At 45.8% G+C, this 26728-nt stretch overlaps 2 protein-coding genes across 2 annotated transcripts in view; both read right to left on the bottom strand.

Moving 5' to 3' along the window:
* Nucleotides 1–26728, bottom strand: part of TPGS2 (tubulin polyglutamylase complex subunit 2) — a 190199-nt gene that overhangs the window by 104 nt on the left and 163367 nt on the right. The gene's annotated exons all lie outside the window — the stretch shown is intronic.
* Nucleotides 3463–26728, bottom strand: part of LOC128423614 (maestro heat-like repeat-containing protein family member 7) — a 28245-nt gene continuing 4979 nt past the window's right edge. Inside the window, exons 5-15 of the mRNA XM_053408972.1 lie at nucleotides 22842–22989; nucleotides 22264–22445; nucleotides 20972–21109; nucleotides 20111–20225; nucleotides 19175–19318; nucleotides 15650–15826; nucleotides 13635–13784; nucleotides 12385–12510; nucleotides 11053–11155; nucleotides 10217–10282; nucleotides 3463–3786 (exon numbers count right to left, since the gene is read on the bottom strand). Coding sequence (XP_053264947.1) covers nucleotides 3626–3786; nucleotides 10217–10282; nucleotides 11053–11155; nucleotides 12385–12510; nucleotides 13635–13784; nucleotides 15650–15826; nucleotides 19175–19318; nucleotides 20111–20225; nucleotides 20972–21109; nucleotides 22264–22445; nucleotides 22842–22989 — 1510 coding nt within the window. The 3' untranslated portion in view covers nucleotides 3463–3625. The remainder of the gene's footprint in view (nucleotides 3787–10216; nucleotides 10283–11052; nucleotides 11156–12384; nucleotides 12511–13634; nucleotides 13785–15649; nucleotides 15827–19174; nucleotides 19319–20110; nucleotides 20226–20971; nucleotides 21110–22263; nucleotides 22446–22841; nucleotides 22990–26728) is intronic.

Genomic DNA, 26728 nt, shown 5'->3' with positions numbered 1-26728 from the left:
ACCGAGAACTACTCGCCATTCACGAAGTGTTCCGGAGATGGAGACACTTACTAATTGGTGCACAACATAAGGTGCAAGTGTGCACGGACCACAAGAATTTAGAGTATTGGAGAACGGCACGAGTGCTCAACCAACGACAAGTGAGGTGGGCCCAGGAGTTCTCCAAATTCCATTTTGAAATTTGCTATGTGCCAGGTCCAGAAAACGTCAGGGCGGACGCTCTCTCACGCAAACCTGAATATTTGGAGGGGGAGGGAGCACCCGAAGAGAGACATATCATCCCAGAGGACCGCTGGGTGTGTGGGGCGGCCTTGGTGGGGCAAAGGGAACTGGTAGAGGGAACGGAGAATGATGAATACGCCCAGAATAAGCTCAGAGGTTTAAGGAGAGAGGGAGAAAACCCCGGAGGTTTTGAAGAAAGAAACGGGGCATTGTATTACAAAGGGGCACTATATATACCCGAAGGGGAATTGAGAGGGAGAGTACTCAAACAGCTGCACGACAGCCCCACAGCGGGGCATTTTGGGCAACACAAGACCATGTGGTTGGTTACCAGGGAATTTTGGTGGCCCAAGGTGAGGGAAGATGTACGGGAGTATGTAAGAGGGTGTGACCAATGCCAGAGAGCCAAAGGAGAAAGGCGGGCGCCGGCGGGGTTATTAGAACCGTTACCCACACCAGAACGACCGTGGGAGGCGGTATCGATAGATTTTATGACTGATCTGCCGAAATCCAAGGGGAAAACCGCCATCCTGGTCGTAGTAGACCTGTTAACTAAGATGGGCCACTTTGTAGCTTGCTCACATGCAGTCACGGCGGAAGAGACAGCGAAATTGTTTGTAGAACATATTTTTAGGCTGCATGGCGCCCCCTTGAGGGTGGTCTCAGACAGAGGCAAACAGTTCACGTCCAGGTTCTGGAGGAAGCTCATGAGCTTACTGCACGTAGAGGTCAATTTTTCGACTGCCAGGCACCCTGAAACCAACGGGCAGGCGGAGAGAGCAAACGGTATCCTCCAACAATACCTGAGGTGTTATGTCAATGACAGAGAGAACGATTGGGTCGAAAAGTTGGCGCTAGCGGAATTTGCCTACAATAATGCGGAGAATGTGTCCACCGGGATGAGCCCCTTTTTCGCTAATTATGGGTGCCACCCCAGGGCGTTTCCAGGGGGAGGAGGGGAGAGATGGAGTGTCCCGGCCGCCGAACATTTTGTAGAAGAAATGGAAGCGATCCATCGTCAACTCCAACTCAACTTAGAAAGGGCCAAAGAAGAATATAAGAGGCAGGCAGACAAGAGCAGAAGGGAAGGTGAAACCATTAGGGTGGGGAGTCAGGTGTGGCTGTCAACCCAAGGGTTGCCATTCAAGGGGGGTTGCAAGAAATTGAGACCCAAAAGATTGGGACCATTTGAGGTCATTCAACAGGTCAACCCAGTGGCTTTCAGACTCCGGTTACCGAACCACATGAAACTGCACCCAGTATTCCACAGGTCATTACTGTCACCGTATAGGGGGGAAGGTGAAGGGGTTTCCACACGGGGGCCAGTCTTAGAAGAGAGGGAAAGCAGCAACCATGTGGCGGAAATCATCGACTCCAGGTGGAAGGGTAATCAGGTGGAGTATTTGGTCGCGTGGGAAGGGGAACCGGAGTCAGAAAACGCCTGGGTGACGGCAGAGGAGGTCAATGACGAGATCTTGATCGAAACGTTCCACCAAAGGTTCCCCAGGAAACCTCAGTCAGTAGCGAGGTTCCGGAGGGAGTACTTTGGCACCACCGACGAGGAGGAGGAACTGGAAGGATTCAGGGAATCGGAGTTGGAAGAAGGAATAGACTCCGATGAGGAGGAGTACTTAGAAACCAGAAACAGCAACCGGTGGAGGGAAGTGTTCGAGACTTCGGAAGATGAGGGAGGTTCTTTCAGGGGTTTTGCTCCCTCGCCGCCCACAGAGGAGGGGAGGGGAGGTGGTGAAGGGGGCCCTGGAGGGGAGGTGGATGTCAGGGAACTGCCATCGGAAAAACAGGAGGTGAAAGGGCTCACAGAGGCTGAGAGAGACTTATCAGCTGAGGAGGGAACCAGCAGGGGGAGAGGAGGAGCTCCAAGGGAAAGTGAGTCGGAGGGATGGCTCAGAGACACTTCCAGCGAAAACAGTGGGGAGGTTTCAGGACCTCCTATAGGGACACCCACTCCTCACCGGAAACTGTCGCGCCGAGAGTCCAGAAGACGCGTTTCCGTTAAGGAACTTTTATGCTGGAAGAAGTTCCGTAAACGCCCACTGTCGGATTCTACAAGCGACTGACGGAGCCATGCTTAAGGAGCTCCATTACAGACAGAGGTTTGTGGACTTAGCCAAACTCTGAGGGACTAGGAATTTCACGCACAAGCAGCTCATCATCCCATCACAATATTCTTTCCTCTAATTTGTAATCTGTTCGGGTAGCTGGTTTGTATTATTCTGTCTTTAATTGATCTTGAATTAAAAATTACCAAACAGTCTCCTGACAGTTTCCTAATCTTTGCAAAATTGGATTTAACATGATAGATCTTGTCAGTTGAACCATCCAGCTCCTCCTCCTATGTTCCTAACCATTCAGACAATGTGTTGATTAAATACTCTTTTACATTCTCCTCCTCTTCCTCTGGGACTCCTCTAAAAAGTAAAATCATCTCCCGCTGCTTAAATCATTACCCCACTCTTACTTACCATCCCAGGCTGCCCATATGAGGCCACATTGTTCTTTCTTTTATCAGATCAAAATGATCAGACAACAGCAAAGGTTGCTAGGTTTATCGAGGGTGCTATGAGATTAAGGGCCACTATCTGAATGATAATCTTGGTCATTTGATTGCCCTTTTTACCCATTGCTGTCTTTATTTGTACATATTGCATGTTTTATGTTGCTATGGCTGTTGGCCAATGTGAATAAAGTTTATCTATCTACCTTCCGCTGCTTCATTTCCAAAACCGCTATTGCATCCCAGTTTGCTTCCTGAGTGACACAGACAGGTATGAGGTTAAGATTAAAACTGGCCAGGAAAACACAAGGGTGTTTCAAAGAGGAACTGTTTCAACCAACCAACCAACCAACCAACCAACCAAGAGGTCTTAGAGTCCTGAATATTCTGAACCTTAATTTGGAGCAGACTGACAATGCATAGTCAAATTGAAAGATATTACTGAAAATGACTGAAGCATGTAGCTGTCTCAAGACCCCTTCCCAGCCCCAAATGTTTTCTTTTCCTTTTTTTTTTCTTGGAGGAAGGTCCCCCTGCCCTTTAGGCTATACTCTGTGTATGCAGGTATGTGTAAGGGATGCTACCCTTCTGAGTGTGATCAGCTCTCCATTGGATGGAGGGGACAGGGGAGAGAAAATCATCATATAAAAACAATGGCATTTGGAAAGGGAAAAGTTGAAGCGAAAATGTTGATTCCTAGAGAGAAAGGCAGACCACACAGAAAGCAATGTCTAGAATCTTTTTTAAGTTCTCTACAAGTGCTCTCAATTCAAATGGAAGCCCAGCTGCCCTGCAGCTGCTCTTTGTGGCACTCGGAAAGCAAGGACCACTGCTCCTGCTTGCCTGCCTTTTCTGAAGACCTCCTTCTGGGCATGCCAGTTCTCGGTCTCACTGCCTTGCCATGTTGTTTTTTAGCATGGACAGGAGATGTTGGCTGGGTACAATCTTTGGATTGATCCGACCGCCGCAGCGTCTAAATAGCTCCTCGCTGGCCGCCACCGCAGCGTTTGACACAGCCACGTCCAAGTCACCCTGAAGGTCCAGGAGAGCTGCAATGGAAGAAGGAACATGAGAACCACAGCAGAGTCCTCCTGGATCAGGCCAATGCCCTGCGTCCTGTTCTCACAATGGACAACCAGATGCGTGAACAGGAAACCCTTAAGTGGGACCCAAGCACAGGAGCCCGGTTCCCTCTGTTGAATGGTTTATTTAAATGTAAAGGTTCATCATTGTTGCACCCGATGTGTATGTCTTTAAGGGGCCAGAGCAAGGGCCAGAGTAAGATAACGAGACCCAGCTTTACAGCTGTGAAGCATAGCAGGTGCTGCTGAGTTGTATTTGATTAAGGTGTGTCAGCATTTGGGTGTAGTATATAAGGAGCAGCACCTAGCTCTCCCATTACCCTGGGGGATGGGTTGGTGGTTGGGTCTGGTTTGGTTGTTAATGTACTTAGTGTAAAAGGAGTTTTTGTTTTTCTTATTAAAACCTAGTTTAAGTTATTTTTGAGTCCTTTATTTTTTAATGCATGGTCTCCCCAGCAAGCTCTCTGCGCTACTAAACTGCAAACAGCCAACATCTTTGGTTATGGGCCCAGCTGCTGAGTGGATGACTGCATATTTTTGGACTCTGAGAAAGGTTTGAAAACTCCTTCTCCTGTTAGCGTAGTTCTGTGGGTCTGGAAGAGTTCCAGAATGGTTGACCGGGTTCCTGAAGCTGAGAAGGCTCTGGTCTTCCCACAGCTAACAGATGAGAACTATAGTTTATGGTCTTTTCGGGTGGAGGCGCTTTTGACCTCTAGAGAAGTATGGACCTATGTAACTGATGACCCTCCTGACCCTGTGACTAATGCTTGGTCGAAAGGAGATGCAAAAGCCAGGGCGATAATTAATTTGGCAGTCAGTGACCAGCAAGTAGTCTATATAAGAAATAAGAAAACTGCCAAAGAAATGTGGGACAGTCTTGCAGCAGTGCATGTTAGAAAAGAGTCAGCATCTGCATTGACGTTTTTCAAGCAGTTGTACCAGACGAAGTTGCAGCCTGGTGGTGATTTGGCAGCACACTTGAGACGTCTGGAGGCAATACGCTGCGAATTAATTCGAAGGGACATGGACATACCTGATATTCAGTATGTTTTTATCATTCTATGTTCCCTTAATGAGGACTTTGATGGCATAGCTAGCCAGATATCTGCCGTTCCACCAGCACAATTAACTGTGGAAGGGGTGACGGCAAGATTAATGGGCGAGTTGGACAGAAGGGAGGCTTGTGCCATAAGCACTCCTATTTCAAGAAGTAATGAGGAACGCCATATGCAAACTTGTGGTGATACAACTGCATTTAAAGCTGCAAAGCGTTGTTGGTTCTGCAATAAACAAGGACATTTTGCAAAGGACTGCAGATCCAAAAGAAAGCAAAGTACTCCCAAGCCTGTTTCTGTTCATCAGTCACGGTTGTCAGCCCAGCAGCCAACATCGCACCGTAAAGACAGAAACGAGCCGCAAGCTTTTCATGCTCGGACAACAGATCGTAAAAGAATTAAAGATGCCAAGTGGAAGTCTTTTATTATCGACTCAGGAGCATCTCAGCACGTTTGCAATGATCGAAGCTTGTTTATTTCTTTCGAAGAGGAAATTGGTAATGTACATTTAGCCAATTCACAAGTCTTGCAGTCGCTTGGCAGGGGTACTGTTAAACTTGACTCTTTAAACATTACAATAGCGAACTGCATTTACTGCCCGTCAGTGGACAATTTATTGTCAGTAAGGTGCTTTGCTCGTCAAGGGATAACTGTGCGTTTCTTAAAGTCAATGTGTGAGTTTTTCGATGGGAACAAACGTCTATTATATGCCCGGGAATCTGATGGTTTATATAGACTGTATTTTCGCACCTACTCACAATTGCCTATAAACTGCAGAGCAGCACAGTCAAGCCAGGGGTTGAGGAATGTAAGGCCACATTCCGGGTGTGTCCATGAGGCACACAGAATTCTGGGACACCTGAATTTTGCTGATGTAATTAAGACAAAGAATATTGTTAATGGCCTCAACTTAAAACCATGTAAATTCTTTATGCAATGTCTATCCTGTTGCAAGAATAAGATTAAGGTTGCACGCAAGGGTAGGTGCTCAGATAGGAAAGTAACTGAGCCATTTGAGCGTGTACATTGTGATTTAGTTGGGCCACTCCCACCATCATTAGGAGGTTCTAAGTACTGGCTTACTCTGATAGACCAGTATAGTAGATATTGTTGGACTTATGCAATAGCTGAGAAGTCCCAAGCATTTGAGAAGTACAAAGTTTTTTGCAACTGGGTAAAAACGCACTTTAACAAACCAATTAAGAACCTATTTTCTGACCGGGGCGGGGAATTTGTTTCTGAGGATTTTGAAAAATTCCTGGAAGCGCAGGGGACTACTCATGAGTTATCTTGCCCCCGAAGTCCCTGGCAAAATGGGCTTGTTGAAGTTGTGCAGCGTGACCTACAGGCAGGGGTTAAAACTTATCTGCACGATGCTAATCTGCCCAAAGACTTTTGGGCTGAAGCGCTCAATGCCTTTTGTTATGTTAGAAATCGCAGTTATCATTCTGGTTTAGATGTCACCCCCTATGAGAAGCTGTTTAAAAAACGCCCTAATCTGAAATACCTACGCATTTGGGGTTCAGATGTAATTATGCATTATCCCGCTAAGCAGAAATTGGGTGAACGTAGTGTCCAGGGAAAATTAATGGGCTACCAGCAGGGGGCGTACAGAATTTACATACCAGCAACTGGCAAATTTCATATTACCAGAAGCATGATACAAACTGTAAATTGGAATGGAGTTGCTGTCTTCCAAGATACTGATGGTATAGATAATACTGAGGAAGAAGAGGAAGAAGCAGCAGCAGCAGGAAATGGTGCTTCTGAATTAATGGAAAAAGACAAAAAGTCTGTTGAATCTGATTTGTTTGATGATTTAAAGTCACAGGCACCCGAGGGGAGGTTAGATTCTCTTGAGTTTTCTGACCGTGAGCTTAGCCTACAGGCATCTCTTCAATCTGACAATGATTTACAACCTGAAACTAGTGGTTCACTTAGTCCCATTAAGTCTGAGGAGTCTGACTCTCCTTCTGGACTAAGACGTTCAGATAGAAAGAGGCAGAAGCCACAACGTTTTGCAGATGAACATTTTAATACTGTGTATGCCAATAAGGCAGTTTTTGAGCCAAAAAGCTACAATGATGTTCAGAAATTACCTAAGCAACAAGCTGCAAATTGGTATAAAGCTATGAACTCTGAGATAGCTTCTTTAAAAGAGCATAACACTTGGTCTCTTGTACCACAAACCCCAGATATGAGACTTATTGATTCAAAATGGGTTTATAGAGTTAAAATGAATGACAAAAATGAAGTTGTAAGGTACAAAGCAAGACTAGTTGCCAGGGGTTTTCAACAAATTCCAGGCGAAGATTATGATTTGTGTTATTCACCAAGCGTAAAATATGAAACAGTTAAGCTTTTGTTAAAAGATGCATCACAACGTGGACATTCTGTTTATCACCTAGATATAAAAACTGCATATTTGTTTGCAGATTTAAAAGAACAAATTTTTATGCGTGTTCCTGAAGGCATAGACGCTGCTGAAGGTTTGGTATGCAAATTAAATAAATCCCTTTATGGTCTGCACCAAAGTGGAAGGAATTGGCACCAAACTTTAGCAAAAGAATTGCTGGATATTGGTTTTTCACAAGGAAAGGCAGACAACTGTGTGTTTATAAAGGAAAGGGCAAACTCTGTAACAAAAATATGTGTGTATGTAGATGACGTGTTAATTTCTACAAAAACTAAACAGGAATATGAACTGGTAGTATCACAGTTACAGAAGAAATTTGATGTGGTGGAATTAGGCATAGCTAAAAATTACTTATCCATGCAAATTGAGAAAGGCAAAAATGGATCTTTTCTGGTTCATCAAACTGCAAAAATTGATGATCTTGTTGAAATGCTATGTTTAGAAAATGCAAATGGGAAGGGAACGCCTATGGTGTGTGGTTTCACCTTTACAGGTGAAGATAAGCCATTTCCTAACAAAACTTTGTATCGTTCTGCTATAGGCAAGCTAAATTTCATTCAAAGAATCTCAAGACCAGATATAACTTATGCTTTTCACTTTCTGGCAAAATTTGTGGAAAAGCCTACTACACAATGTTTCTCTGCTCTTAAGAGAGTGGTAATGTACCTTAAACACACCAAACATTATAGGTTGCAGTTTACAACATGTATTGACAAAGGTTTTGAAATTTTCTGCGATGCATCTCATGCAGTGGAACAAAATAATTGCAGGGGTGTGTCTGGTATGGTGTTTTGTTATAACGGTTGTCCATTTGAATGGAAGTCCCAGACACAAACCATTATTTGTCTCTCCACAACAGAGAGTGAATTATGTGCATGCGTTCAGGCCACTCGTGATGTAGAATGGTATCTGCAAGTATTTGCAGACCTACAGATGCAAGTAACACTACCAGTAAAAGTTTACCTTGATTCCCAGAGCGGACTTGCTATCCTGTGTTCAGAGACCAATACGCAGCGCACTAGAGTCTTAAGGTTACGTTTACAGTTTGTAAAGAAACTAATTGCTGACGAAATGATTGTATTTGAATATGTTCCAGGTGACAATCAAATTGCGGACATTTTTACTAAAGCACTTCCAAAGGTTACACATGAAAGACATGTACAAAATATGCTTTATGTTTTTGTTCCACAATGATGAACCGCAGGGGAAATGTTGAATGGTTTATTTAAATGTAAAGGTTCATCATTGTTGCACCCGATGTGTATGTCTTTAAGGGGCCAGAGCAAGGGCCAGAGTAAGATAACGAGACCCAGCTTTACAGCTGTGAAGCATAGCAGGTGCTGCTGAGTTGCATTTGATTAAGGTGTGTCAGCATTTGGGTGTAGTATATAAGGAGCAGCACCTAGCTCTCCCATTACCCTGGGGGATGGGTTGGTGGTTGGGTCTGGTTTGGTTGTTAATGTACTTAGTGTAAAAGGAGTTTTTGTTTTTCTTATTAAAACCTAGTTTAAGTTATTTTTGAGTCCTTTATTTTTTAATGCATGGTCTCCCCAGCAAGCTCTCTGCGCTACTAAACTGCAAACAGCCAACACCCTCCTGTGCTTTCCCGCAACTGGTGCTCAGAAGCATTTCTGCCTCCAACTGTGGAGGCAGAGCAGAGCCATTGTGGCAAGGAGCCATTGATAACCTCTCCTCCAGTCATCTCTCAAAGCCATCCAAGTTGGTGGCCATCGCTCCCTCCTCTTGTAAGCTGGTTATAAATCACATAGAGATATTTAAAGAGATAAATTCAAAGGAGGGGCAGGGATATGTCTTGTCAGGAGCAAATGCCCCTCATGAGAAGGACAGAAGGAGCTGCCTGGAACAGAGTTAGGAAAATTGGGTTGCCGAGCTCAGTATTGTTTACGTGGAAGAGGTTTCTAAGATTAAGCCAGAGAAGACAGGACTGGCTGTTTTTTGTTCCCAGGGGCTACACTGATGTGGAAATGAGAATTGACACACACAGACCCCCCCTTACGACTGGCTCTGCTGGCTTTGGCTGATGGGAGTTGTAGTCCAACAAGATCTGGAGGGGGCTGATGTACAGGACAGGAGAATTGCAAAACAGCAGGGTTGCAATAGCAAAGAAAAGCAGCCTGGGACGTGAGCTGGGCTCCCTGGGTAACACGTGCCATTTTAGGGGGTGAAACTTAATTTTTGAAAAATTCTTCAGTGAAAGGTCTTTAAAATATGTTTTTGGGTGTGAGGAATTAAAACCTGCTACAATTTTTGTGATTGAACAACATTTAGCATGGTAAGTCTATGTCTGATGAAGAAGCAGAAAAAACTGCTTTCGGAAAAACCAAAGAATTTTAACTTCTGAAAATGTAAGGTTATTACATTAATACTGAAATAAAAATAGCTGCAAGTTCTTAGCAATCATTTTTAATTATTTCTATGCAACTTTACACACATTCACTTAAATCATATTCATTTCACCCAAACATCATTTGAATTCCCAAGTTATGTTACAATTTTTTAGCACCCCTCACTTTCTGAATTTGAAAACTGAAAAATTCAGCACGCCTTACTATGACAATTCATTTTGTCTTGGCATTGCTAGGTAAATTATTGCCAGTTGTGTGAGAGAGAAAGAAACACTGTTTCTGTTCAAGTCCAAGTGTACAGAAACAAACCTTTTGTTGTTAGGTCTAATCCAACTATATTATCCTTTCCCAATGCAATTTCTTGCCCAGCACAAACTCATCAGATTTCCCGTAATGTTAGTGGCTAGAAGAACATGGGAATCACAATCCAGAAGGGAAAGGAGACTGCAGGGTCTGATAGTAACTAAAGTGAGATAATCTGGGATTAATGAGATTGGAAAAAGTAGTCCTGTGATGAAAATATCCCTGCAAGGAAAAGAGGCGGTTTGATCCTTACTCACCCAGATAAATGTCGTCAATTTGTTTGGTGCTCACCAAGTCGGGTTTCATATACTGTGCATTGCACGCTAGACAGATCAATAGAAAACGATCAGTTCCTGCATTTGATACTTTGTGCAGCTTAAAAACATTCATCAGACCTGAGGCACATGGGCTGTTGGTACTCTATAGAAGGGGCTAACAACTTCTGGATCACTTTAACAATTTGCTGGTTTAATTGTAGGAACCTAGGAAGCTGACTGAAGCTGGGTCAAAGCATTGGTCTGTCCAGCTCAGACTGTCTTCACCGACTAACGGGCTCTCCAGGATTCCGTACAGGGGAAATGGTGTGGCGTAGTGGGGGCTGCTGGGGGGACTGCCCCAGGCACAAAAAGGTTGAGGGGCGCATCTCTGTTTTAATACAGGCAATCCTCGTTTTGTGTGGGAGTTATGTTCCAGACCACACGCGTTGGTGGGGGCCACGTAAAGCATTCCACCCCACCCTTGTTTGCCCTGCCGTACCCCACCCCCATTCGACCCTTGCTCTGCCCTTTTAGTGACATCTTAATGATGTTTTGGTGACGTTTTCAGGCCACTTCCAGTGTGCATGGTGCACCAATTGCAACAAACCAGTCACTGCCTGTATGTAAAAGTGGTAACCCACCCTGGGACCTTGGGGCATGGGTCGGGTAAACAACAACAACAACAGCGGAGAAGTGCCTGACTTTCTGGTTGCAACCTCCCTTTAGCACTCTCCTTTCGACGGAGTTGCATCCCTGCCTCTCCGCCTCCATGTTTCCCAGCTGAAATCCCACTTTTGGCTCATGCCCTGAAACCCCCTTTCCTTGTTTTCAATTACCTATCAATATGGTCGCTGCCTCGCGATGTGCAGGGTTCCTGCTCTTTAGGTATTCCATCATCTGTGTGAGCATGTCCGGCAACCTCTGCCTGTATCTCCACAACTGGGGGGGGGGCGGGGGGAGCGGACAGGAAGGCAACCGAGGTGCCAGATTAGTCTTTCCTAAAACTCCAGCTGCTTAACGCATTTCTATCCCTCGTGGTGGCCAAACAATACTTGAAAAGTATGACCTAATTATTTCCAAATTGGCCACCCACAGTAATACTACTGCCTTTATATAATGCAGAATCATACTTCATGCCCAAGTATTAAGAGCACAGAAAAATTTAGTTGGTAGAACTATGGAATCAGAGCAGAGCAACCCTCCATGAATTTGTCCAATCTTATTTTAAAGCCATCCAAGCTAGTGGCCACTGTGCATCTTGTGGCAGTGAGTTCCATAGCATAACTGTGGATGTGGCAGTGTTGCTGGGCCTCTGTTTGCGGCTGTGCTACACCTAGATAATAGTGATGCCACAGGTACAGACACAGGGAGATGAGAAGGCAGATGCTGCAGCCACATACCCTCCAACACTTCTCTGATGAAAACAGGGACGCCCCATTCCATAATGATAATTTTACTATTTATACCCCACCCATCTTAGTGGGTTGCCCCAGCCACTTTGGGCAGCTTCCAACACACATAAAACCATAATAAAACACTAAACGTTAAAAAGCTTCCCTATACAGGATTGCCTTCAGGCGGCTCAGAGGTCAGATAACTCCATACCCTCCAACATTTCTCCAATGAAAATAGGGACATCCTAAGGAAAAGTGGGACATTCCGGGATAAAATCAGAAACCAGGATGGCTTCTCTAAAACAAGGACGTCCCTGGAAAATAGGGACACTTGGAGGGTCTGGAGCCACAGCTAATCCAGGGGGATTCACATCAATACACCACAATGGCATAAAACTGTGGGGTTAATTTAGCAGAGGGAAAGGGAGGAGCAGCTGGGAGTGCTGCAGCTGTTGCACAGCACCTTTATAAGAAAAATCAACACATTCCCCCCCCCCCAATTTCTCAAGAGTCTATTTTGCAGAATTTCATCTAGATATTCTTCCACTTCCTTACCCAAGCCGTGATCTGGGGCATTGTGGTGGATACAAAATAGTAGCCAGGCAGTAGAATAAAATAAGCCTGAAACTCCCACTGCTCACACCAAACACACACAGTTTGGGAGCAAAGTAAGTGAGTCCCAAACTTAAGAAATGGTGGGGAAATTTCTTCTCCTCTGAAGAAATCTGGTGAAAGGGTCTGGAGGAAACAGTTGACCGTGTTAATTTTACTCACAATATACTTGCAGATAACTGAGAATCTGTAGTAGAGTCTGTCTTGCTGCACAGACTCAAAGATGTCAAAGGGCAGTTCCCCCAGTTTCAGGAAGGTGACAATTATGTTAAGGACAATTCGACACTCCTAGAATTAAAAGGAGGGGTGACATTTTACTTCACATCAAGCCTTATATTTGAAAATATACATATCTGTATTAAGGCCGCAATGCAAATAAAACACAGACAGTAACCCAGGTAGGGTTAAAAACACAACTAGCCCACTGGGAATTAAGCACCTGTAAACCCTGAGAGCTCACCTAGGTTTTTAACAAGAATCAAAATGCCACTAATGTAGGGGCTCACCTGCACTCAGAAGGGAAGTGATTCCGTAGAGAGGAGCCACCCTGAAAAAGACCCTCCCTCTGGTTACTGGCTGCTAAATGAACCTCCACCAGGCCGGCCTAGTCAGCTGATCACAGTGGCAGCAGAGGTGTCAAGGCTTAGCTTTCAAACCCAAAAACTCAAACCTTGGTGTTTCAAATAGTGTCTAATGACCAGGTTTTGAAACCAACCATGCAGGGGTTCCACTCCTTAAAGCTAACCAGCCTGGATCAGAAGACTTCCAGAACCAACTTCCTTGGAAGGTGGTGGCCTCTCCTTCACTGGAGGTTTTTAAGCAGAGGTTGGAGGACCATCTGTCAAGGATGCTTGAGCTGAGATTCCTGCATTGCAGGGGATGGACTAGAGGACCTTGGGATCCCTTCCAACTCTGATTCTGTGGTTCGATGACTCTGACGGTTCCAACCTTCTGCAGAGCAATCCCAACCACCGCATGGTATCTGCAGAGCAAGTGACTTGAGCAAGGGAAAAGGAGGGAAGAAGACCCCAGGATCTCTAACTTTTCTGACCTGGACAGAAAAATCCCTTTTTAACCTCAGGTGTGGTGATGACTCAGACCCCAAGCACAATCGAGGCCCACCCATTCAAGACCAGTCTACGCATTACTTGATCTGTGGGGCAACATGGGATGATTCTCCAAGCCCTGCTGCAACACGCAGAGCAACGCTCCTCGTGTGGAAATTCCCAGGAAAGGGGAGAGTTCCTCAGCTGCAACAGATGCTTCGAGGACCACTCAGCATTGGTACTGTAAGGGGTTTCCACAGGCAGAGAAACATTGCTCTGCGTTCCAGCTGCGTGCGACAGTTGCCAGGGAGAAGGAGTTTGCCAAAGGGGCCAGGGAATGCCCAGACTGGCCCAGCCTCAACTCACCTCTCCGCTCACAGGGTCAGTCAGCTGGATTATCAGGGGGACAAGGCTCCTGATGACAATGTCCTCCACCCTGTTTCTGTGCTCTTCCTTCACGCCCCTCAACAGCATCCCGAAAAGAATGATGGAGCAAAGCCTGAAGTCATTGTCCTCCTGGGAAGAGAGAGGAGGAGAACGCCAGTCAGTCCCAAGTGCTGTGCAGGGCAAACCCGTCTCACAGGTTTCAGGGAGTTTAGCTGAGCAAACGCTTCTCGTTCACTATGGGTCTGGTTGTTAGCCGGGCCCACACACAGGGGACCAACCCCGGGGGCCTTTGCCCACCACCGTCAAGGAGCTTAACGGACTGAGTTCATCTTGGTGCGTCTAAAGTTCTGCCAGCATCACCTGCTGGCAGACAGAGTCACCTGAAGCGCAGGTGAAGCAAGAAGTCTTGCAGATTAGGCCAGTGGGATCACTTGTGGGGGGGTGAAAGAGGGGGGCTTGAGGTATAAATGTGGCGTGCGTGCGGCACATGGCGTGGCATGTGTACATGACATGTGCATGTCACACAGCGCCTGCCCCCTCAGTTGCAGGGGCAAGACGGTGCAGCTGGTGTTCTGAATTTCACTGTGTTATTATCTTCTTTATTTTTCCCCATAAGTCTTTATTAAGGCTTTTTCATAATACAATAAAAAAAGGAAACTGATCTAAATAAAAACAGAAAGAGAAACAGAAATGCAGAGTCTTCTCTCAAGGGTAAGCTCTTAACCCTTGTCTCACCAGGAAAGAGGTCAACCCTCCCAGCCTCTTCCCTTCCCTGTCTCTCACTCAGGGTCCTTCACCAACAAGCCATCTCCTTCCTTGGAGCGCAACATGGACGTAGCCAGGATTTATGTTGGTGGGGCAGTATTAATGTTGGGGGGGGTGGCAGAAGAACCAAGCTATCTGTGATGCGATTGGTCAGTTAATTAAGTATTTTTATTTATTTACTTGATTGAAGGGGAAGTTGCCCCCCTCCCCCGTTGACCATGCCCAAAGAGCACAAGAATCAATGGCCCTGAGCAGAGGACACCAAGGAAAACAAAAGGAAAAGAGAGAAGAAGATAAGGAAGGAAGGAAGGAAGGAAGGAAGGAAGGAAGGAAGGAAGGAAGGGAGATAAAAAGGAATTTCGATTTTGTGTTATCATATTCCTTAGGGGGTGGTGCAAACCTCTATTCTGAATACAGTCGTAACTTGGTTCTCAAACAGCTTGGTACTCAAATGCCTTGGTTCCCAAATGCCAAAAACTTGGAAGTATAAGTGTCCAGTTTTTGAACGCTTTTCGGAAGCCGAACGTCCGATGCGGCTGTCGGCTATTTTTTTCAGGGCGCTTGCACCAATCAGAAGCCGTGCCATGGTTTTCAAACATTTCAGAAGTCAAATGGACTTCCAGAACGGATTAAAGTTCGAGAACCAAGGTACCACTGCATTTGGCACTTTTGTTTTTACTATTTATTTTGCATTTTTGTTTTTGAGACTTTTTCGGTTAGTTTTTGTGACTGTGGAACCCAGTTCAGCTACTGATAGATTGATTGTGTGACTCTGGAAATGGATAAAAGTCCTCCATCCAAACAATGACTATCATCAGTGCAGGTAAGAAAAAAAATTATTTAAATTTTTATCATCTACAATACTGTCTTCTTTATTTTATAGTACGGTACATTGATTATTGCTTTCATTTTATGGATCAGTGGTCTCGTTAGAGAGTAAAATTCATGTTAACATGCTGTTTTAGGGGTTGTTTTTAAAAGTCTGGAATGGATTAATCCGTTTTGCATTACTTTCTATGGGAAAGCGCACCTTGGTTTTGAAACGCTTTAGTTTTGGAACGGACTACGGAACGGATTAAGTTTGAGAACCAAGGTACCGCTGTGATTCTTTTCATAGTGTCGGGGGCACTGGGGATGAGGCTATGGAACCAAAAGGGCAGCCCCCCCCAAATGTTTGGGAAGCACCAGGGCATGGATGAAGCCCATTTCGAGTAGGCTTCTAGACTTACATCATTGAAGTGTTTCAAGAGTTGAGGGTAAAGGCTGCAGCCGGCCAAGCTGTATTCCTCCCCCTCCAAGTGGTGGAACATGAGTTGCAGGCACTTAATGGACTCTTTGGCAATACTCTTGTCCGGATTGTAAGCGCAGTTGATCAGGGGCGAGATGAAGGTATTCAAGGACTCTTCCTGAAGGAAGCAAGGAAGCAGGTGAGGGAACACGGTCACTGCAGAGAAGTCAGCGCACGCAGACGCAGTTTGCACCCAAAAAGCCACAGCGTAAGCATTACACAAAAGTAAACAACCCAAGCGGGTGCTCTCTCCTGAGTCCTTGTGCAGGGTGGGGGCCTCCAATAGGGGAAGGGGCCAGAGCTGGAGCGTCTGCTTTGCATGCAGAAGGTCCTGGGTTCAAGTCCTGGCATCTCCACGCAGGGTTGGGAGAGACTCTTGAAACCTTGGGGAGCTGCTGCCGGTCAGTGTGGGCAACCCTGAGGTAGCCAGACCATTGGCTTGACTCTCTTTAAGGCAGTTTCCTTCCTGTGCTGATCTGCACCTGAGAATAAGGCTGCAGCAGAACAAAGGAATCTCATTTTTTAAAAAAAATGATATTTATTAAGAGTTTTCCATTATCCAAAAAAGTCAAAGAAAAACACAAAAACACAGATAGGAAAACAAAACAAAACAAAAAAAGATTTAAAAACACATAAAATTCAAAGTCCTCACTTTCAATAACATATTTTCTTGACTTCCCTCCCCCTCCCCCTCTTGTATTCCAGTTCAAATTGTTGGCTCAACAAGTTCTTGTCCCCAATTTTTAACCTTTTTACATTTCAGTCATTTTTAGAAAAACCAATTTTAACTTTTAAACTTTTAACTTATAAATTTATAACTTATAACTTATAAACATCAATAATTGCACATCTGTTCTCATACTTAGAGCCTTTTTTCTAAAGTCGACCTAAATTCCCTTCCACGATTTCCCCAATTCTCATACATAAAACAAAATTAAAACAAAACAAATTATAATTAAAATTATGCCCCCTTTGGATTCCCAAACTCCACCCCCCCTTTCCCGGTTTCAATCCCCAACAAATGTCCATCAGTCTTAGTCTACTCTCAGCCTGGGGATCTCACGTCCGAGGCTCTCAATTCTCTCTCAGTTCCTCTCTGCCGGCTTTTTGGATAATCCTTAGTATTAAACACCAAATCTCAGAGAAGCTCTAGTCCAATAAGGTCCATATTTCTTCCAGCCAGACCTCCACACTCAAAATTGGAGCCTAAGTCTTGTTTCTTACTCTTTTTAAATCCAAATGTCCCAAAAGCTCCAACTTCCATTTTAATCAGATTTGTAATCCATAGGTCTTCAGATCTCCACACAAGAAGATCTCTCCATTCTTCAGTCTCCAATTCAAACCAAATTTTCACCATCCAGTTCTTATTTTCCTTTACAGCCATCATGCCAGGCCTCTGGCTCTCCTTTGCCATCTGTAAAATTACAGCTCCTCCTTCCTCTTTCTCAGGAACACCGTATATCTCTTTCTTCCCACTCTCAAAACTCTCCAGTTTCTCTTCTTGTTCAGCTGCGTGAGCTTCCTGTGTCGATTCCTTGTCAGATTCAATGAATTTGTTTACTGTTAAGTCCAGAGTTGTAACATTTGTAGCCAAAACATCAATTTGGCCTTGTAACTTTCCCAAGAGAACAAAGACTCTGTCCAGTTCAGCTTGAATTTCCCCTCCTTCAGCCATTCTTGTAATGTCCCAAAACCCCCTCTAGAGGGATTTTGGTTACTTAGTGTTCTTTCCAGTTCAAATCCAAAAATCAGATTAGTTTGTATCAGTTCTTCCTTGTTTTCAACAAAATATAGTCAAATTGTAACAAATATAGCCAGCAGAAGCAACAGAAACAAAGTTCTCTCTTTCCGTCTGACAGCTAATTTGACAGCTGTCAAACTCTTACAATACCTTCAGCAGGCTCTCTCGTGGATCGCTCCCGGGTCCGGGGGGGTGGCACTTCAACTCCCAAAATTAGCTCTTATCCTCCAGTAAGATTCCTTCTAGTTCCAAATCGTGAAATTAATGTCTTTTGTCAAATGATGAAAAAAATTCTCTCGACCTTAGTTAGCTGGTCCTTGCTTTAGATTATTTACAGGAGGAGGAGGCTGACTTCCTGTTTACACCTCCCCCGATCGTACCTAATTCTTCAAAAAAAATTCTTTAAAAATCCAATTTCCGTACTACTCACGGGTTATTATTTTGGAGTCCAAATCACAAGAAGAAGTCAGCGCTCTCCGGCCATGGCACGCGGCTTCACTCCACAGGAGAAGCAGACGACTCACAGCACCGCGCCGCTCACCCCGTCCCCCGTTCCGGAGCCTTTAAAAAGGCTCCTTCGTGGGTCGGGGGGTCGCAAATGGTGCCCACCGAGTCACCAGGTTCACAGGCTTCACCGCCTGTGATTTTTTTTTTTTTTAATATTTTTATTAAACAATTTTTATAGCCACACAAACAATCAATACATAACAACGACAAATACATAAACAGACAATAACAAAAACAAAACAAAACACAAAAAAAACAAGTACCATTTCATATCCTAATTTCTTAAACCTTTCTTCCTCGACTTCCTCATGCCTCCCTTTTCTGTATTCCAAATTCTAATCAATTACTCAGCAAATCTTCCCTTATTTTACTTTAAATTTAAGCTAATCTTCCTTATTCTCCTTGTCTTAACCATTGCTAATAGTAACCATTTACTTTCCAGTCCAACATCATTCTAACTTTCATTAATTTTGTAGTATTTCTTTAAATAGTCCTTAAACTTTTTCCATTCTTCTTCCGCTGCTTCTCTTCCCTGATTTCGGATTCTGCTCGTCATTTCTGCCAAGCCCATGTAGTCCATCACCTTCATCTGCCATTCTTCCAGTGTGGGTAGATCCTATGTCTTCCAGTACTTTGCAATGAGTATTCTAGCTGCTGTTGTAGCATACATAAAGTTATATCCGTCTTTAACACCCCTTGGCCGACAATGCCCAAGAGAAAAGCCTCTGGTTTCTTAGTGAAGGTATATTTAAATACCTTTTTAAGTTCATTATAGATCATTTCCCAGAATGCCTTAATCTTCGGGCACGTCCACCAAAGGTGAAAAAAAGTACCTTCCTTTTCTTTACATTTCCAACATTTATTATCAGGCAAATGGTAAATCTTTGCAAGCTTGACTGGGGTTATGTACCACCTATAAATCATTTTCATAATATTTTCTCTTAAGGCATTACATGCCGTAAATTTCATCCCGGTGGCACCGCCTGTGATTTTTAAGGGTCTCCGCGTCGCCGCAGCGGTACGACCCTAATCCTGTAGAACCGATTCCCTCCGGAGCTCGGAGGGAATCCGCCATTAGCCGTTGGCGCTAACCCGGAAGTCTGGCAAAGGAATCTCATTTTAACAGCCTCATTGAAAGGCTGATATGGCTACCTCAAAGCGTTGTGGGGTTAATTTGTACACCGCTTCTTAATGTGCCCCCCGCCACCAATCTCTTACCTCCAGCTGGTGCTGCAGCATGTAGCCCAGTCCTCGGATGCTGAAGAGCTGCATGAGGGGGCTGGCTTGCCCCATCCACTCCTTCAGGACGTCCATAATGTCTTGCTTCACGAAAAAAAAGCCTATCTCTGAGTGGAAAAGGAGCTGCGGAAGAAAACACTTGATGTGTGCAAGGCCAAAGAAAGTAGGGAGGGCAGGGGGAAATCTGTGCCGCGGAAACCGAAGTCCGGTACCCCATACCCTCCAAGTGTCCTGATTTTCCAGGGACAGCCCCGGAATTACGAATGCCAACCGGCTTCTGATTTAATCCCGGAATGTCCCTGTTTTCCCTGCCAGAGCTGCCAGGGGAGGCAGATGAGCCAGAGCTTGTGCCCAATGACAGTGGCGGCTGTGAGGGGGCCTCTAGTTGCCCCTCCATGGCATCTCCGTGGTCACTGCTGCTGGCCTCCTCCCTTGGGCAGCTGGTAGAGCAGCGGTTCTCAACCTGTGGGTCCCCAGATGTTGTTGGACTACAACTCCCATCATCCCTGAGCTCTGGCCTTGCTAGCTAGGGATGATGGGAGTTGTAGTCCAACGACACCACAGGTTGAGAAAGGCTGTTGTAGAGGCTGCTGAAAAGCAGGTGAGGACGAGAAGAGGCTGTGGCCACTAAAGCCCAGCCCTGTGTGCCATGCTGGCTCTGAGGGGCAGGCAGAGGGCAGGGCCCCCCTGGGCAGGAAGAAAGGGGGAGCAAAGCGCAAGGAGTTAGTTAATGCTCACTGCCCTCAGCTCATTTATAAGGGCTGCACAAATTGCTGCCCCAGGCAGAGTGCAGGCCTGCCAGCCATCAATGGTGGCTCAGGAGACCTTCTCACACCCTCTGCTTTCCTTGCCTGCCTGGGAGCGGTTGTTGCGAAGCAGGAGCGCCTGCAGGCGTTCCCCGTTTCTGACTCTCACCTCCGTGAAGAAGGCCATCCCGACCGTCCTCTCCTTTACGTCAAGGCGGCGCAAGTAGGCATTGGCCTGTTTGAAAGTCGTTCTGAGGTGCACTTTGGAGAAGGTGAACAAAGTCCTGAAACATCAAAATCAGACACAAAGGATGCACAAGCTGGCAGGAAGAACCACTAACTTAATAATAATAATAATAGTAATAATAATAATAATTCATTGCTTGCACCCTGCCCACCTGATCGGGTTGCCCCAGTCACTACCCTCTGTTCCTCTCCAGTTTCACCCAAGTCCTATCTAGCTCTCTCTGTCGAGGAAGGATGCTTGAGAGTGCAGGGCAGTATCTTGCAAATAAATCTCAATAGCCAGCAGAGTTTTCAGTGGGGAAGGGGAAGGTTCATTACTCCATTACCCCATATGCACCCACTCAACCTCTTCGACTGGTGGAATTGGCACTCTTTCAGGCACCACAGAATGCCTGCTCTGCATTTAGTGTGTCAGCACCTAAACTTTGGAACTCCCTGCCTATGGATATCAAACAGGCGCCTTCACTGTACTCTTTTGGGCACCTGCTAAGAACATTCTTGTTTAGACAAGCCTACCCAGATGTTTAGAAAGCTGGTGCAAATGTTAATCTGGTTTTAGTCTATTTTTATTTTAACTTTTCAAAAGTCTCAAATTATTGTTGTCAGTTTTCCTAACCTATATTTTCCTATCTTTTCTTTTTAACCGCTTTGAAGTTTGTTTATTCCAATCAAACAGCATATACATTTTCTGAAATAAATAATAAGTTTATCCCCATTTCCCAGAAAGCAGGCCTTGGTGGGCTGCCTTTCGTGCCTCACCTGCCAGTCCTTTTCACCATCTTACCTTGTCAGAAGACGAATGCCATCGAAAAAGCTTTCTGGGTTTGACAACATATCCCAGCACCTTTGCACCCCCAAAATGTTGTATTCTTTGACGTAGCCGCCACATCCAATAAGGTTTTTCAGAGCTTGCACAGTGGTCCTGAATCGAGTGAAAGAATTAAGAATATTATATTTATATATCCATTAAACATTTTTTAATGGATCTCAGGGCAGTTCACAACACAAAAATACAAGATAAAAGGCAAATAATAAATAATAAAAACATGAACAAACCAAAGCATTAACCCCTTCTCCCTCTCACAAACACAGCTAAAAGGGCGTAGGGTGTTAATCTGCCAATGGCCTGACTGAAGAGGAAGAAGAAGAAGAAGAGGAAGAGTTTGGATTTGATATCCCGCCTTTCACTCCCCTTCAGGAGTCTCAAAGCGGCTAACAATCTCCTTTCCCTTCCTCCCCCACAACAAACACTCTGTGGGGTGAGTGGGGCTGAGAGACTTCAAAGAAGTGTGACTGGCCCAAGGTCACCCAGCAGCTGCATGTGGAGGAGCGGGGAAGCAAACCCGGTTCACCAGATTACGAGACTACCGCTCTTAACCACTACACCACACTGGCTCTCACATTTTGGCCTGGCATCTAAAGGTATATAATGAAGGCACCAGGCAAGCCTCCCTGGGGAGAGCATCTCACTAATGGGGAGCCACCACAGAAAAGGCCCCTTCTTGTGTTGCCACCCTCCGGACTTCTCGTGGAGGAGGCACATGAAGAGGGGCCTCCGATGATGATCACAAGGTCTGGGTAGGTTCATCTGGGGAGTTTTAGGTCCTTGACATCTTGCAGTCTCAAGCTGCTTGGCCTGATGGATCCAGCCACAACCACCAGCCCCTGCAGTCTCTCACATGTCTCCAGCACAAGCTGCAACCTTTCGGCTGTGATGGAGACTTAAGGTTTCATGACACGTGAGTCGCGCCACACCCAAATCAGCCCATCGTGCGGGAGAGTCTCCAACATCCTTTCCCACCCTAGTGTCCTTCCGATGTTTGGGACTACAACAACTCCCATCTTCGCCACAGTTGTGCTGGCTGGGGCTGGTGGGAGTTGTGGTCCAAAGCGACTGAAGAGCACAGGGGTTGGGGAAGCCTGGGTCTCTTAGCTACCCAACCGAAGCAGAACCTCCATGTCCAAGTGAAGCCCATCTCTTGAGGCAGGGCTGAGCCATCACTGCTACGGGTCAGGCTTGCAAGCGCCCAGAGAGAGAAGGGAGGGCCACCCCAAATGCATGAGCAGGTCCCTTACGCCAGCGGCTGGAGATGCGAAGGGGGCTCCGGCATGAGACTTGTCGCCCTCGAAACTCTTCTGCTCGTCCCAAAAAGAAAATAGATCTGAGTGATAAGGGCAAGCAGCAGCTGGGGGAACTTGTTCTGCAGCACATCCGAAGCCTCAGGGAGCGACAGGATCAGGCACAAAGCGTTGGTAGCCTGGAGGGACAAGGACAGGAGAACAGCATTCAGCAGAGGACATTGTCAGATCCAGATCTCCCAACTCTCTATGCAGGACGCGACTCAGACCCCTGGTCCATCTCACTCAGTACTGTATACACTGACTAGCAGTGGCTGTCCAGGGTTTCAGGCGAGGGACACCCCGACATGGAGATGCTGGGGCCCTTCTGCACACAAAGCAGGTGTTCTGCCACTGAGCCAGGGCTAGGCTCCAGGAGACCCCCCCCCCAGAGCGATGGACCACTAAGATGCTGCTGGGAAGAACCCCAGAGGCCAGTTATTAAGATGCAACGCCCCCCCCCGTCAGAAGCCCCCAGCCCCATCCAGCTCCCATTCAAGAACCACCCAGGAGAGAGAAACGGAGTGGTTTCGTACCGCCATGGGCATTTGAGAATTGCTGCGTCGCCTGTACGTGACTTCTGCGTTGGGGTCTTCATCCTGCAGCCTTTTCAGGAGGGGTCTCAGCAGCTTGATGCTGGAGTACGGATCGGAGACCAGGGCCTTCCAGATCGCTGCAGCACTTCTGCAATTTTTCAAACCAGAATTTTTCCTTTTTGCTTTTCTTAAAAAAGTCAGGTCTTTTGTATTTCCTTTATATCGCACGTGCATTAGAAAGAAAGAAACAACTATTCCCCTTTTTGATATGTAACTCAGTATGAAACTGAAAAATAAATGAAGAAACCCCACTTAAATTCAGCTCTCCCCATTTCCACATCATGAAAACTTTGCAGATGTTCCTATCCAGTTTTGCCTCTTAAACACCTTTTGCAAATAAATCGCCTCTAATTTTATGTCTTTCTATATGTTATTTCCACCAGTTCATGCATTTGTGTGCCTGTGTGTGTGTGTGTGTACTACTTGACTGGAGAACTACATTGAAAAATTCAGAATAGTGTGAATTTTGAAATACAGTGGTGCCTCGCAAGACAAAAAGAATCCGTTCTGTGAGTCTCTTCGTCTAGCGGTTTTTTCGTCTTGCGAAGCAAGCCCATTGACGGATTAGCGGATTAGCGCTATTAGCGGCTTTTAGCGGCTTATCGGCTTAGCGGATAAGCGGCTTAGCGGCTTAGAAAAAGGGGGGGAGGAAAAAAAACCCGCAGGAACTCGCAAGACATTTTTGTCTTGCGAAGCAAGCCCATAGGAAATTCATTTTGCGAAGCACCTCCAAAACGGAAAACTCTTTCGTCTAGCGAGTTTTCCGTCTTGCGAGGCATTCGTCTTGCAGGGCACCACTGTATGACAGTTCTCGTTTTGGAAACTGCAAATGATGTAAGCTCTCGCTTAAAAGTGACCCAAACTGAATTTGTTCCCTGTGCCTCGCATCTGTCCAGAAGGTGTGTGTGTGGGAAACCTGGCATGGCTTCCACCTGAATCTTGAACAGAGGTTTGATCCACAGTGGGTACTGCTTTTCACAGCGTGGAAGAAATCCTCATTCCCACAGAGGAAGCAACTTCCAGAGGGCAAAAAGTTGGCAGCTCTACTTGAAAAACCTGGGAGATGCCACAGAGTTGGGAAATCACCATCCGTGGCTGATGGGCTTGTTACGAAAAAGGAGCAATGCAGAAGCAAGCACCAGGTGGCTGGAATGGTAAACAGGATATGGATGTTATTGGATTGTCCCGTGGGAAACTGGGACTGTCTGTAAAGTGCTCTGAGAGCCGGATGTTACCTCAGAGCAGCACATGACCCTGTACTGGAAGTACATGGGTGGAGTTTATTCTCTCTCTGCACTGGGAAGCAAAGTGTACAGACATGTTTCTCTGTACTGCTGAAAGACAGAAATAAAGACATGTAGATATATTTCTGTCTGTCTCTTTCCCCCTCCCTGGGAGAGGAGTGGGGGAGGGGTGGTGTGTTCTCCTTCACGTTGAGGAGAATCGCCGATTGGAGACCTCCTTTGATCTTGCCGGGAGTCGCAGACAGGAGGTCATAAGGAATCAAGCCGGGCACCTGGAGGGTGGCCAAATTCCTCTGGACTAAGAGCTAAGCTGGAGGCTCTGACTTTTGGCTTGATCCCGACAACTGGTAGCAGACCGGTGGTTATCTGATCTATGAGAATCTGCATGAGAGGTGAGAGGTCGATGAATCGTTGCCATCCTCTGCACGTAAGGAGATAAAGAAATGCGTCTGCCTGCAGCCAGAGGCTAAACAGAACAGACAGCTGGACACCGAGAGGAGTGTGTTTCAAGGCAACGGAGAAGGTATGCTGCTTTTTGAGGCAAGAGAGAAAGTGAACGCAGAAAGGTTTAATTCTCTGGTTCACAAGAAACAAGCTGTGTTTGAAAAACAACAGCTCTGAAACAGCAAGCTTGCATACCAGGAATTCCTGTGGTTTAGATAAGGAGTTCCGTCCTGAGCAGGTTGCTAGGCAACGTCTGCCAGTTACTGAGTGGCCTAAAAAGAGCCTGGGAAATCGAAAATGTTTTGACTACCTTTTGCAGCTGTGGAAAACAGCGTGCAGATTGCCTGCCTGAGAAAGCAGAAAAACAGCCAAAAGTTTGCCTGCCTGTAAAAAGCAGTAAACAAAGAACTTTTGGAGGTTTACTGGCTTGAGAAAGTGAAAGCTGGCTTGAGATTGAGTGTAAAACTGACCCTTGGATTCAGCATGGATGCCAAGAAGGGGGGAGTGCCCCTGAGTGCCGTGGTTCTAGAAGAACACAGCCGGCATGCTGCACTGGAAGTAAAGCACAGGGGGAGGGAGGAACGGAGTTCTAATTCCCCCGCAGATGGAGCTACTGGAGAAAAAGCTCTAGCTTTGAACGCTGTCCAGTGTTACAATTGCGGACAGGCTGGGCATCTTCAGCGGAGCTGCAAGAAGCCACGTCAGCCAAAAGGAGCGAAGGGCCGCTCAGCAAAGCCTGAGGCGTCAGGCAAAGGTCGTACCAAGCCTATGGTGAAACCTGGAAAGGCTTTGATGGCGAAAGGAACCACGCCAGACGTTGGGAACGCGTTTATTATCGACACTGCAGCGACGGTTCATATGTCCCCACACAGAGAACTCTTATCATCGTTTAAGAAGCAAAGCTTCACTGTGACACAGGCCAATGGTCAGGAGCTGGAAGCGGCCGGCGTGGGGACTGTCTATCTTAAGAGTCTGGACTTGACAATAAACAATGTTTACTTGGTTCCTGAATTGAAGTTCAATCTGCTGAGTGTTTCGCAGATTGCAAAGAAAGGACTGAAACTGTCCTACGATGCTGAGAGCTGCGAGATCTACAAAGATGGAGAGTTATATCTTTCTGCCAAACAGAAGGATGGACTTTATTTGTTGACTTTTGCACAAAGTGATTACATGGAATGTAATTCATCTGTGTCTAACCTGGTTTCCCTTGCAGGTGTGAGCAAGAAGAAGACCGGAGTCAACAGAGCATTTCAGCGGGTGTATGCTGATGTGATTGGTCCTCTAGAACCATCTAGAGGCAATGCAAGATATTATCTTGTGTGTGTGGATCATTTCTCTAACTATGTCTGGGTTTATGTGTTGAGAAAGCCACAGGAAGCCTTAGAGAGGTTTCAGGAGTTTTGTGACAAAGTTAAGAGTATGCATGATGCTAACATTGATTGTCTATTCACAGATGAGAAGCAGATTTTTCTTTTACAGGATTTCCAGCGGTTCCTGCAGAAGAAGGGGATCAGACACAAGATTGCTGTTTCAGCGGAAGCGTGGAACAGGGGTGTCTGTGTACGGGTGAACAGAGAATTGCAAAAGGGGATGGAAGCGCAATTGCTTAGTTCACATCTGCCACATGAGTACTGGGCCGAGTCTCTAATGTCGTTCTGTTATACGAAAGTGAGAAAGGTTTCAAAAGAGTTGGGAAGTTCTCCTTTTGAGAAACTGTTCCACAGAAAACCTTCTGTTGCCCATTTCAAGGTTTTTGGGTCTCATGTGAGAACAGAAGCTCCAGGTGGAGTAAAGAATGCCAGAGGCATTTTTGTGGGTTATGAAAAGGGTCTCTACAGAGTAATTTTGTCTGAATCTGGTCAGGTGATTCTCACAAAATTTCTAGAGAGTACTCCTGAACAGGAGAGAGTGATAGTACACACTTTTCCCACTGAGGACGATTCAGATGATGATGATTTCACTGATTTCAGCTGTAATGGAAGTGATGACACTGATAGCTCGGAGAGCTCAGTTGTCACAGTCATTGAGAGGAAGTCTCACACAATAGATAGGCCTTCACAACTGAAGGATGAACCACTGTTTACCATTGGAACTAGTTCTCCAAAGAGTCCTGAGACTGGACCAGTGAGCAGAGAGGAT

The sequence above is a fragment of the Podarcis raffonei genome, chromosome 11, assembly GCF_027172205.1.
Source record: "Podarcis raffonei isolate rPodRaf1 chromosome 11, rPodRaf1.pri, whole genome shotgun sequence".
Lineage (NCBI taxonomy): Eukaryota > Metazoa > Chordata > Lepidosauria > Squamata > Lacertidae > Podarcis > Podarcis raffonei.
The sequence above is the reverse complement of the archived record's forward strand: the minus strand, read 5'-3'. Positions and strand labels throughout refer to the sequence as shown.